We start from the raw sequence: 14,032 nt of genomic DNA on the forward strand, positions 1-14,032 counted from the left end.
GAACTCCCAGAAGCTAACATACTCAACAGAAGTCACAAACTTAATCTAGGGCACTAGTACACTTAGTTACAAAGAACCTTTTTCAAAATAGGACTAAAAGAGAACATCCAAGCAAACAGTTTTGAAAGACAAAGTTAACAAAGGCCATTTTAAAGATTTAGGTTTTAAACAGAGGACTCAAGAAGATGGTTTGATTTTTATTAAATTGTACTTCTAATATTTTCCACATTTTCTCCAAAGAGTTTATCCTTTAATTTCTAATTAGTACCTCAAGGAATTTTAAATGCACTTTTTACACCCAAAGATCTAGAATTAGTAAGATCAAGGCATCATCATGCATACTAGCACAAAACACTCCTCAAATCTTACCTGCATTCCCTACTGTCATTATGATTCCAAGCCAAGCCTCAAATTTACTGGAGAACATTCTTTGTTCAGTTACTGAACCACTGTAGAAATTATATTTATAAACTAGAGAATGCTTTCTATTTTCCCCATACTCTAACTTCTAGCTAATACATTTTGCTGTCTCAAACTAGAGAGCTTATTTGATTGGCAAACATTCCCTCATTCCTGTCCTTGCTCATATTTCCCAGGACCTTACTCAATAGCAGGACCAGGAGAAAAAAATGAAAGAAGAAAGCCTTCTCAGTGGAGATTAAAGACTGGTGTTTTAAATCCCTGAAGGACTCTAACACGTACTTCAGTTAGGCATTCACAATCTCCTCAGTCACACCGTCCATATTCAAGAAACTCTGTAACCTGACTTTAACTGCCCTCCCTTTATTATATTTTTGAGATAGAGGAAGGTAAACAACCGTCAGAACAGCAGTAGAAAAGTAAAGGCCTTTCATAGTTTCACAGCCCAGATGTAACATAAGAGGCTGTTGCAAACGCACCTCCAAAAGCTACACTCACCAAATCTCTCAAAGGAAGACAGCAGTAATATCAGACTTGCCTGCAAGAGACAAGTATCTGTATTCCTCAAGGGGAGTTGTAAGGCACTTTCCAAACTTGAAAACATACTGAAGGCCCTTCTTCCTATCTCAGTATGACTGTATTTGCCTGAGGACTTTTCAACAAACTCCAAGCACCAGCAGAGAAACACCCACCCACAAACAAAGTGTCTCTCCTCTCCCCCCCCCCTCCTTACAGAATTACATAGTCACTGTAACTTACACCAAGGAGAGAAACTGATTCTATTACAAATCCTACCACATGCCCAAACACCTGCAAGCAGGAGCCACCAATACACACCTCAAAGTGGCTAGCACAATCTCAAATGCACCTTCTCACCCCACAGGGACAGAATAATCATTACAGTCCACATTGTAGGCTAAACAAGAAAGCCTCCCAACAGTCACCCACCTTCCTCAGATACAGGCATCCTGCTCCCAGTACACACCTACCTCTTCCAGTAGGGAAGCACAAGCACATCAAAGAGCAAACAACCATCAGCCCCTCTTCAATACACACTTCTGCAGAAAGAATCCTGCAACTTCCCCTGCTTCCTTCCCTCCCCTATACCCCCTCTCCAAAAAGCCATGACCCACTGCCAGTACTCCTTATACAGACCAGCAGAGGTTATAATTTATGCCCATTACCCACCGATATGCACATGCACATGCTACTGAGAGAAAAGGTTATAACTCCCTATAGTTCTTTGCCCTCTTCCTCTAAAGAAAAAGGTACAATTCATGCTATCCTCTACCTGCCACACATACTTCCTCCAACCAAATGAGGAAGGGAAGTACAGAGAGGAGTTAGGGAGAACCGGACACACACATTGGGCCCCCCCCCCACCTTTGTTTCTCACCCCTGACTGTCAACCCCTATCGAGAAAGCAGTACGTGGCCCGCCTCCACCTCCTTTTCCGGGAATGGAAGGTGCGGCGCCTGCAGCGGGAGTGAAGCAGGGAGCGAAGCTGGTACAAGGGAAAGAACAGAGCACGAGAACTCCCCCCCCCCCCCCCCCGCACCGTCTCCTCAGGGTCAATGTCGATCTTGAAAGTCTGCTGCTGCAGCGTTTTCAGCGTGATCTGCATGGCGGTGGGGGGAGCACTCTTCACACTTGCTGCTCCTGTGCGTCCCAGGAGCAGGAGAAAGAAAAAGAATAAAGATAGATAAGTAGCAAAAGCTCGGCCTATGCTTGCTGCCGCTCACTCCTAGGCCTGGAGTCGCATTCGCCGCCCCGGAAAGGAGGGAGGAGGGGAAGAGCGAAAAAGGACGCGCGCACAGGTTCCGCGTATGAAAGCAAGGGGGAAGGAACAGCAGGCAATGGGCACTGTTCAGGGACTAGAGGGAAAGGGAAAGGGAATAAGAAGGAAGGACGCGTGCGCAAGCAGCAAAGGAAGAAGATGGATGACAGTATGGAAAGAAGGGTATGAGAGGAGCATGCATATAAGTATGAACATATGCAAGCAAACACACACCCTCTCTGAAGCTAAAGTAAGGAGCCACTTCATGTCTTGTCTATTTTTGTTGTTATCACAGAATCATTCAGGTTGGAAGGGACCTCAGGGGATCTCTAGTCCAACCTCCTGCTCAAAGCAGGGTCAGCTGTGAGGTCAGACCAGGTTGCTCAGGGCTTTGTCCAGTCAGGGCTTGAAAACCTCCAAGGATGGAGACTGGACAACCTCTCTGGGTCCCTCTTCCAATGCTTAATTAACCACACAGTGAAAAACTTTTTCCTTATATTCAGTCAGACACCCCCCCCCATTTCAATTTATGCCCGTTGTTTCATCCTCCTGCTATGCACTATTGTAAAGAGCCTGGCTCCATCTTCTTGATGACCTCCTCATAGGTATTGGGGGACTGCTATTAGGTCCCCCCCAAAGCCTTCTCTTCTCCAGGTTGAACAAGCCCAATTCCCAATTCTCATAGGGCAAGTGCTCCAGCCCCCTGACCATCTTGGGGGCCTCCATTGAACTCACTCAAGTTGATCAAAATCTTTCTTGTATTGGGGCCCAAAACCGGACACAGTCTAGGTGCAGTCTAACAAGTGCTGAGTAGAGGGGGATAATCACTTCCCTCAGTCTACTGGCTATATTCCTCTTGATATAGCCCAGGATACTGTTAGCCTTCATCACTGCTAGGGCACACTGCTGACCCATGTTTACCTTACTGTCTTCCAGGTCTTCTGCTCCCCAGCCAGTCAGTCCCCAGCCTGTATTGTTCTCCTGTCCCAGGTGCAGGACTTGGCATTTGTCCTTGTTGAATTTCATGAGGTTCCTGTTAGCCCATTCCTCCAGCCTGTCTAGGTCCCGCTGGATGGCAGCCCTACCCTCGAGTGTATCAACTGCAACCCCTGAGTTTGGTGTCATCCACAAATTTTATGAGGTGCATTCTGTCACCTCCACCAGGTCATTAATAAAGATGATAAACAGGACAGGTCCTAGGATAGACCCCCCTGCAGTACTCCACCTGTAACTGGCCTCCAGGTAGGATACGACCCATTAACCACTACCCTTTGAGCCCAATCATCCAACCAATTTTTCACCCATCTAGTAGTCTGCCCGTCTAGACCATAACATCCCAACATGGATACAAGGATGTTATGGAAGATGATATCAAAATCCTTCCTAAAGGCAAGATAGACATCATCCACTGCTCTTCTCTCATCCACAGATCTATACTTTCCATGATGAAAAGACATTGGGTTGGTCAAGCATGGATGGCTATTCCCATTCACCTTCATGTGCCCAGAAATAGCTTCCCAGAGGACTTGCTCCATGATTTTCCCAGGGAACAAAGTGAGGCTGACCAGCCTGTAGTTCCCCAGATTCCCCTTCCTGTCCTTTATGAAGATGGGTGTAACATTTGCCTTTCTCCAGTCATCAGGGACCTCCCCTGATCTCCACAACCTTTCAGAGATGATAGGGAGTGGCCTTGTAATAATATCAGCCAGTTCTCTTAGCACCCTGAGATGCATCCCATCTGGTCTCATGGACATGTATGGATTGAATTCTCTCAAGAGATCCCTGAGTTGATCTTTTACCACCACTGGTAGTTCCTCTCCTCCTTGAACCCTGTCTCTAAGCACAGGGGCCTGGGAGACCTCGTGGCTGAAGACCAAGGCAAAGAAGGCATTGAGTACCTCAGCATTATCTGCACCCTCTGTCACTAAATCATCTGCCCCAATCAGGAGTGGGCCCACATTTTCCTTGTTTATTCTTTTACTGATGACATACTGCTGACTATTCTTCTTGTTGCCCTTTATATCCCTTGCCAGCTTCAACTCTAGTTGGGCTTTGGCTTTCCTAACATCATCCCTTCATGCCCAGGCAATGTTTCTATAATTCTCCTTTGTAGCCTGTCCTCACGTCCACCTCCCGTATACATCCTTTTTGTATTGGAGCTCAGTCATGCATCCCCTGTTTAGCCAAGCCCATTTCCTGATATGTCTACTAATTTTGTTGAGTACTGGGATGGACCATTCTTGTGCTTGGAAGAGGTTGTCCTTAAAGACCTGCCAGTTCTCTTGAGCTCCTTTGCCCTTCAAAGCTGACTCCCACACAATGCCACCTACCAGTTTCCTGAATAAGCTGAAGTCTGCTCTCCTGAAGTCCAGGGTCTGTAGTTTGCTACTCACCTTGTTCATTCCACCCAGGATCTTCAATGCCACTATTTTGTGGTTGCTATAGCCAAGGCTACCATTGATTAGTACATCCCCAACCAATTCTTCCTTGTTCATGGGTAGTAGATCCAGGAGAGCATCACTGCATTCAGCCCATCCAGCAACTGTGTTAAATTCTCTGACATCCTCCAAAAATCTCCTGGCTTGCTGACTCCAATAATGTCATAGTTCTGCAATCACTCTCTCCTCTTGTTTGTTACCTAGGCTGCCCACATTTGTGTGCAAGCACTGGAAGTTGCCCCCCCCCAATCACCCTGTTTTATCCTTCCTGAGGGCTCCCTTGCTCCTATCACCCTGCCCCATGTACTTTCTACCCTGTCCTCCATTCCCTCACTTAAGTACAGGCTGTGATCTCCAACTCTGTGATATAGCTAGTTTAAAGCCCTCCTCACTAGGTTAGCAAGCCTGTGTAAATCCAATTACTGGAGGGATCCATTGTGTGTGTGTGTGTGTGTGTGTGTGTGTGTGTACATGAGGAGGTCCGAGTACCAGCAACTGGAATGGGGCTGCGGGCCTTGGGGGCTCACATGTCCAGGAACTTCCCAGAAACTGGGGAGACCGGGGGATCTAGGGGCCAGCTGCTGGGTAAACTGAGTGTCTAAGGCCAACTACTGGAGGGATCCATATTATAAATATATATATATATGTATATATTTTCCACTAATGGGCTTTCATCCAGATCAGCCAGAGAGGAGAATTGGATCAGGCTGTGCTTTTTGTGTTTCCGTGGGTGCTGTGTTTTCTGTCTGTGTTGATCTGTGTGGCTGGCTGTGTACATACATACAAATATATATCTATATAACTATATATCTATTTATATGGTGTGTATGTGTGCATGTGTGCCTATTGAGAATACATGCTCAGCCTCGCTACTGGCTGGACCTGGGGAGTTGGAGCTGCAGCAGCCTTGCCTCTATTGGGCTACTGGATTTAGCAACTCCTAACACAGACCCTGACCTGCAGACTGACTTCCTGGCCTGACCTTGGACCTGCCTCGTCACTATGGCCTTGCCTGGTGATCACTGGACTGTGGCTGACCCTGGTCACTGTCACTGGACCTGCTCTGCTCTCCTTGTTCAGGTACTGTGGGACTGTGCCCTGTCAGTGAGGCCACTGCCCTGCCTGCCTTGATGTCACCCTCAGCTCTTGGCTTACCCGCCCTTAGGGATCAGCCTGCTATTGCTGCTCCCAGGCAACAAGATCCTGATTCTCTGAGCACAAGAAGAATCAAACAGGGTGCTTCTGGATCTGGGCTTCTATTATTACCTTCTCTCTGAGCTACCTGGTCTTTCTGCTGTTTCTCTTGCAAACATAGAGACAAACACTTGTATCAGTCCATGTCCCAGTGCTTGCTGTGTCGGTCTATTCAAGCTCTGCAATAACTTGCAATAAATATCCACGCTTTGCGTTTGGGTGGTCACATTGTTTCAGGTACCTATATGCTATTATGGCTGTTAATCATTATTACCATAATTTCTAGGAGTCCTAGCCAGAGACTAGAACCGGTGATAGATGACCCTCAGAACCAACAACCTAAAGATTCAAGAAATGAAATAGAAAGGAAAGTGATTTTTAGAAAACAGCACATTCATCGCAGAAACAGCATTTCAAACATCTTGGAAGTGAGAGCTGACTTGTCAAAGCTGAGAAGTGATAGGTACAGCAGCATGGCCTATGAAGGGCTTTAAAAGTGAAAACAAGCAGCTTATGTTGGCTGTGTTGAAGAAAGAGGAGGTATGAGAGGGCTGACAGGCAGAGTATATGTTAGGTGGCTACTTGTGAGGCTAGAGTACACTCACCAAGACCAGCAGAAAGGCAGCAATTGAGATACAAGAGGAAGAGGGCATGGACATGGACATGGTTTGGGGCTTGTGAGGGTGGTTAGGAAGGGCTGTTACCTAGGTACATGTGTAGAAAGACTGTGCAGAATTGCAGCACAGCCTGTATGTGATGCTCTGGAGAGACTCCAGATCAAGGTGAGTGCACACTGTAACAGGGAGGATAGGGATGGTAGCACAGTGACTAACAGGCAGTAACATGGAGAGCTCTATCCTTATCCTTAATGAAAGGCAGCTTTTATACCCTCTAACTTCCACGCTGTTTGACCTATCCCATAGAAGTATGTTTGGAAAGCAATGATTTTCCACAGGCTGTTTACATTAAATGGGCACAGATTACTGTAAAGTGTCTTAGGATATGGACGTTTTATTTTTCCATTAGAGTGAGATATTCCATTTAGTTTGATTGGCCTCTGTTCTACAAGCCTTGCTTATTAGCTCTACTTTGCTTTCTGTGTAACATCCATTAGCACAGAATTTCAGTGTATCTTTCTGGAAGACTATAATAAAATCAGTTGAACCAGCTGCAAGCACCACTCTGGGAACAGGTGAACTCATACTTTATTTCCGGTTTTACAGAATCAATATAATATAAATGGTTCGTGTTAATTCACCCTTAATCTAATTTTAAATGCACTCAGAAGCTTTATTTACCGCCTGATAGTAGCATATTCCTTTCCTTTCATTAAAGGAATGTTCTCAAGGTTGACTTGAGAGGCCTGGACTGTAATATATATGAAACTGCCATTAACCCTCCATAGTGAAAACAGTCATTCTCAATTATTCTACAGGGCAATGTTGAAACAGCATTACAATATGCTTGTTGTAATAGTAAAGACCAACTGTTTAAGCTAACTCAACATATTTAGACTGTGATGTGTTAGGGAGTGATCACGCGAGCAGTGGTAACTTGCAGCAGGGTAGTTATAATCACTTCAGCCAGTACCAGCTGCAGCCAGAAGAGGGTCTAGATGTAATTCTAATCTTGTCAGCTATCTCAGTGCCCTTTCATCTGTGCGTGACTTGAGATCTGACAGAGTCATCACAAGGGGCCAGAGCCTTCAGACTTTGAGAAGTCCCACTCCAAAGCAGTAGAGCCAAGAAAGGCCATCTGGGAGCTTGTAATCGAATATGAGGCTGCACATTACATGATTCCCAAAGCATTTTAAAGCAAAGATCATCTTCCAAGCGTGTAACAACCATGACCAATGATTCTGGAAGCTTAGCCCATCAGCGTCAATGCCCAGTAGAGACTATTGCTTGGGCATTGGAATTAACCTCTGTAAGTCTTTGTATGCATAAAGATTAGTTGTCATTAAGTGGAACAGCAATAATGAATTCTGTATAAGTCAAAAGAGTTCCCCTACTGGGAAGTAAACAGAACTCTTTATCCATAAGTGTTTGGTTGCTTAATCACTCATTTCTTTCAAGTATTAGAGAGTTAAAAGGAAAGGGAATAAAATTATTTGGTTTTGATAATTGTCATCTGTTGTGTCTCTGAGGACAATTATCTGATGGCTGGGTTTTTTTCAAAGGACTGTTGTTGCTGGGGAAGGTTACAGTGTTTCAGAATGCTGACTCTATTTGACATCTATTGTAATGTTTACGCTTTGAGCTTCTGACCTGTCTTTGTCCCCGTGCTGTATTAACAGGCACAAATGGAAGCCAGAAACTACATCTTGGGCTTCTGTAGTTTAGTAGAGCCACTATAGAGAAGGCCAAACATCTGACCATTTTCAAAGCAACACCAGTTATTGTACAAGATCTTAGGATGGCAATTAATGTGATCAAACCAGAGTAGCTCAGTGCTATTTCTGTAATTTGACAATGTCACAATAAAGGTCCTTCCTAACTTCAGGGCTGGACTGAGCAGTTGTGGAATGGATTGCTGACTGCACTACAAGGAGCTCAAAGGGAAATGACATCAGATATTGGCAGCATTAATCTGGAACATCAATTCCAAGCATAATATTTATCTAAAAATATTGAACCAAATCCTAAAGGTCTGACTAGGCATACCACAAATAAATTAGAAGAGTTTGTTTTCGTATGAGGCATTAATTATGTTACAGTCATCACTATGGTTATCTACAAGGATTTTAATTTCATCAAAATACAGTTTAATACTCATTTAATACTCATTTAAACAAATTTATTCTCAATTATACTGTCCCACACATAGTTTAATCTTTTCCAGCGCAGAAATGAAGAATTAGACCCCAAAATAGGTCCATTCATAGGGACTTGACTATGGATTTATGTATTACTCGGGTTTGGGCATTCACTTTACAACATTTTGCTTTCAATGACTGCATAATAAAAGAGAACAATATGGTATGCTCTGAGGCTTTTGTCACACTGTTCATAGCCTCTATAGGCGATCTGTTGTGGAGTAACATAACTGCTGCAATACATTGCTTTCCTAGCATATGCATGACCTGACAGCTGGAGAATGTGGGACCTCTGGATTCATCAGGAAATCACTTGTATGCATAGCTACTCTTTTCACTTAATAGACATATGTAAAGCGATCCTAACTCCTAGGTCACAGAGACCATAAAACTTAGTAATTAGGAACATAAGATACAGGACAGGAGGAAACTTCCTCAGAGATCTTATACAATTTCTTGTTTTTTAAAAACAGTTTAAAAAAGATTAATTGGGGTTTTCTTGACCTCTTACCAGTAAAGCAAGCTGTGTCTGAAACTTCCTCTTCTGAAAGTTAATAGCCTTCCTGTTTCCAGTGTAAATGCATGTTATCAGTTTATACTTATTCGTTCTTGTGTCAACGTGGCCCTTCAGTATCCCCCTCTGTGATGTATTTATAGACAGGAATTGTACCCCTCTCAGCTTTAATTTTGCAAGACTAAACAAGCCAAGCTCCTGTAGTCTTCTCTCTGTTCCCCTGATTATCTTAGTTGTCCTTCTCTGCACCTGTTCCAGTCTGAATTAATCTTTCTTGGACAAGGTTGAGCAGAATTGTACATCATCCCCCTGACATGAAATATCACTAGTACCATTTGTACTTCTGTGCCTTGCCTCGAACACTCAGTGAAAGCATTCACCCTTCTCACAGCCTTGTCATCTTGATGACATAGACACATTAGGATCAGATATATACACCCACATCTCTCTTACCTTTTTGGCAGTTTTCAACTGCTGACTTCAAGCTTAGAGCAGAAATTCTAGTTATTATTGCTGAGGGGACGACTTTGCAGTTTGTACTATTTAAATTTCCTCCTGTTTTCTTACTCCAGTTATGAAAGTAATTTCTTCCTTCTTCACATTCTGTTCTTCCTTTGTGCTGACAGTACCTCCAAACTTTGGGCTAATAATCAAGTTTCTGCACAGTGTTCTTGCTTTTTGCAACAAAGTCATTAATGAAAATATTCACAGAATCAAAGAATCACAGAATAGTTGAAATTGGTAGAGACCTATGGAGGTGATCTAGTCCATCCTCCCCTGCTCAAACTAGAGCAGGTGGCCCAGGACCATGTCCATTCAGGTTTTGATTATCTCCAAGGATGGAGACTCCACAATCTTTCTGGGCAATCTGTTCCAATGTTCAACCACCCTCACAGTAAAAAAGTGTTTTCTTATGTTCAAGTGGAATTTCCTGTGTTTCACTTTGTGCTTGTTCTCTCTCATCCTGTCACTGGGTACCACTGAGAAGAGTCTGGCCCCATCCTCTTGACACTCTCCCATCAGATATTTCTACACAGAGTCCCAGCTCTCTCAGCCTCTCCTCATATGACAGATGCTCCAACCCCTTAATCATCTTCATGGCCCTTTTCTGAACTCACTCCAGCAGGTCCATGTCTCTCTTGTACTGCAGAGCCCAGAATTGGACACAGCACTCCAGATGTGGCCTCACCAGGGCTGAGTAGAGGTGAAGGATCACCTCCCTTGATCTTCTGGCAACACTCCGCCTAATGCAGCCCAGGATACCATTGGCCTTCTTTGCCACAAGGGCACATTGCTGGCTCACATTCATCTTGTCCGACAGGACTCCCAGGCCTTTTTCTGCTAAGCTGCTTTCCAGCTGGTTGGCCCCCAGCATATACTGATGCATGGGGCAATTCCTCCTCAGATACAGGACTTTGAGCCCAGCAGTTCAGCCAGTTTTCAGTCCACCTCACTGTCTACTTCTCTAGCCTGTACTTCATCAGCTTGTCTATGAGGTTGTTATGGGAAACCATGCTGACTACTCCCAATCACCTTCTTGTCCTTAATATGTTTGGAAATGGTTTCCAGGATTATTTACTCCATCACCTTCCCAGGGATCAAGGTGAGGCTGACTGGCCTGTAGTTCCCTGGATCCTCCTTCTTGAATATAGGAGTGACATTTGCTTTCTTCCAGTCCTCATGAATCTCTCCTGATTGCCACGACCTTTCAAAGATAATTGAGAGTGGCCTTAGAATGACATCGGCCAGCTCCCTCAGCACTTGTGGGTGTATCCCGTCGGGTCCCATGGACTTGTGTCTGTCCAGTGTGTTTAAATGTTCCCTAACCTGATCCTCTTCCCCCAAAGGTAAGTCCAACTTGCTCCAGGCTTTCCCACTGGTCTCAGGGGCCAGGGATTTCTGAAGGCAAATCTTCCCATTAATGACCGAGGTGAAGAAGTCATTGAGTACTTCAGCCTTTTCAGTGTCCTTTGTCACCAGGTCTCCTGCCCAGTTCAGCAGCAGGCCCGTATTTTCCCTATTCTGCTTTTTGCTGCTGATGTACTTGTAGAAACCTTTCTTGTTGCCCTTGACTTCCCTCGCCAGATTCAACCCCAGGTGGGCTTTGGCTTTCCTAATCCCATCCCTGCATGCTCGAACAGTGTCTTCTATATTCCTTCTGGGTCACCTGTCCCTGCTTCCACTTTGTGTATGCTTCCTTTTTATGTTTGAGTTGAGTCAGGAGCTCCTTCTTCATCCATGCAGGCCTCCTGCCACCTTTGCTTGACTTCCTGCTCTTTGGGATGGACTGTTCTTGAGATTGGAGGAGGTGATCCTTGAAAAATCAACCAGCTCTCCTAGACCCCTCTTCTCTCCAGGGCTGTCTCCCATGGGATTCTTCCAGGCAGGTCCCTGAAGAAGCCAAAGTCTGCTCTCTTCAAATCCAGGGTTGTGATCCTGCTTTTCGCCCTGCTTCCTCCTCTCAGGATCCTGAACTCCACCATCTCATGGTCACTGCAGCCAAGGCTGCCCCTGGCCTTCACATCCCTGACCAGTCCTTCCTTGTTTGTAAGAATCAGGTCCAGCAGATAGTCCTCTTGTCAGCTCATTAATCACCTATGTTAGGAAGCTATCATCAGTGCATTCCAGAAACCTCCTGGACTGCTTGTGCCCTGCTGTGTTGTCCCTCCAGCAGATATCAGGGTGGTTAAAATCCCTTACGAGGACCAGGGCTTACGAATGTGAGGCTTCTTCCAGTTGTCTGAAGAAGGCCTCATCTACTCCTTCCTGATCAAGCAGTCTGTAGCGGACACCCACCACAGTGTTACCCACATTGGTCTACCCTCTAATCCTAACTCATAAATTCTTGACTGGCTCATCCAGCCCCAGGCAGAGCTCCATACATTCCAGCTCCTCTCTCATATAAAGGGTGACTCGCCTTCCTGGCCTGTCCTTCCTAAAGAACCTATATCCATCCATCGCAGCACTCCAGGTGTGTGAGCTATCCCACCATGCCTCTGTGTACATGCATTAGTGTACAGGCACTTCAGAGAGGCACTCAGTCATGCTGATTTCTCAGAAAAAAATGAGAGGGCTTCCCCCATAATGCTTTCCTCTTGGCACTTCCTTATTTGTGTGCATACCCTTCGGTGGGCCCCCTTCTGCCCTGTTTTGTTGTTTTCAAGGTCCCTCTTGTCCACATCACCCTTTGCTTACCAACCCAGTCCACCACTTCCTCACTTGGTATCTCATCATCTCCCTCCCCTATCATTCCTAGTTTAAAGCTCTCCTCACTCAGTTGGCTGGCCTGTTGACAAAGATGCTTTTGCCCCACTTAGTCAAGTGGATCCCATCTCTTCCTAGCAGTCCTCAGTCCTCAAAGAGGGTCCAGTGGTGGTAAAAGCCAGATCCCTGTTGTTCACACCAGCTGTACAACCAGGTGTTGACCTGTAGGATCCATCCACTCCTCCTCAAGCCCTTCTCCCTCACTGGAAGGCTTGAGGAAAAAAACACCTGGGCCCCCATACCCTTGACCCTCACCCATAGAGCCACGTAGAGCATACTCTTGATATGCTCCAGGTTACCCCAGCATTATCATTGGTGCCCACGTGGAAGAGCAGCAGGGGGTAACAGTCCGAGGGCCAGAAAAGCCTCAGCAGCCTCTCTCTAACATCCTGGATCTGAGCCCCTGACAAGCAGCAAATCTCCCTAGGCAACAGATCAGGTTGGCAGATGGGGGCCTCTGTCCCCCTGTAGCAGGGAGTCTCCCACTACTATCATTTGCAGCTTCTTCCTAGTGCTGCTGCATGGTTCAAGCTCAGCCAGCTCAGATGTTTCACTGGACAGAGCTTCCTGCCCCTTGTTTGCTACCAGGGCACTGAACCTATTCCGTAAGTGGAGCAGGAGCCTTCCTCCTGGTGCCAAAAGTCACAAGCTTCCAGCCTTCACCATCAAGTGAGTCTCCATTTCCCAACCTGATAAGCACAGACTCTGCCTGCCCTTTCTTCAGTACAGTTGGGAGTTCAGGCTCTTGTCTCTGCAGGATCTCTGAGAAGATCTGGTTAATCTTTGTGCAACATCAGAGATGATGAAAAAATCTGCTGACCTCTTCCCACAGCTCCTTTACTTGGCAACATAGATCCTCCACCAGCACACACATCCTGCAGGCAAGGACACTATCTCCCCCTGCCCCAGCCTCAGTGAGAGGCCTCAGGCACTCCCTGCAGCCCGAGACTTTCAGAGTTGCATCCTCCCTTGGGGGCTCTGAGTCAAAGCCTTTGATGTGCCAGGGATAGTTGCTCCAGTTGGTGCTGGGGACCGTGCCCTGTGGCACTTCAACACTATTGCTGAGCACATGTAAACTGCACTCAGCCATTTCTGACCTCCTCCTATGCACAAACTGCTGTGTCTGTTAGCTGTGTTCTAGGCTCAGCAATTATCTAGGGCTCTCTCTAGAGCCTGCATGCTCGAACAGTGTCTTCTATATTCCTTCTGGGTCACCTGTCCCTGCTTCCACTTTGTGTATGCTTCCTTTTTATGTTTGAGTTGAGTCAGGAGCTCCTTCTTCATCCATGCAGGCCTCCTGCCACCTTTGCTTGACTTCCTGCTCTTTGGGATGGACTGTTCTTGAGATTGGAGGAGGTGATCCTTGAAAAATCAACCAGCTCTCCTAGACCCCTCTTCTCTCCAGGGCTGTCTCCCATGGGATTCTTCCAAGCAGATCCAAGCAGAACAGGCTGAAGCCTGCTCTCATGAAGTATAGGGTTGTGATCCTGCTTTTCGCCCTGCTTCCTCCTCTCAGGATCCTGAACTCCACCATCTCATGGTCACTGCAGCCAAGGCTGCCCCTGACCTTCACATTCCCGACCTGTTCTTCCTTGTTTGTAAGAATCAGG

At 45.9% G+C, this 14,032-nt stretch overlaps 1 protein-coding gene across 3 annotated transcripts in view; it reads right to left on the minus strand.

Moving 5' to 3' along the window:
• Positions 1 to 2,309, minus strand: part of LOC135324187 (UV excision repair protein RAD23 homolog B-like) — a 36,168-nt gene extending 33,859 nt beyond the window's left edge. The window contains exons 1-2 of one of the 3 annotated variants that reach the window (XM_064499919.1): positions 1,979 to 2,309; positions 370 to 449 (exon numbers count right to left, since the gene is read on the minus strand). In XM_064499919.1, coding sequence (XP_064355989.1) covers positions 370 to 375 — 6 coding nt within the window. In that variant the 5' untranslated portion in view covers positions 376 to 449; positions 1,979 to 2,309. The remainder of the gene's footprint in view (positions 1 to 369; positions 450 to 1,978) is intronic. The other 2 variants (XM_064499920.1, XM_064499918.1) reach the window with 2 other exon arrangements.
• Positions 2,310 to 14,032: the final 11,723 nt, after the last annotated feature.

This window comes from Dromaius novaehollandiae, chromosome W (assembly GCF_036370855.1).
Source record: "Dromaius novaehollandiae isolate bDroNov1 chromosome W, bDroNov1.hap1, whole genome shotgun sequence".
Taxonomy (NCBI): domain Eukaryota; kingdom Metazoa; phylum Chordata; class Aves; order Casuariiformes; family Dromaiidae; genus Dromaius; species Dromaius novaehollandiae.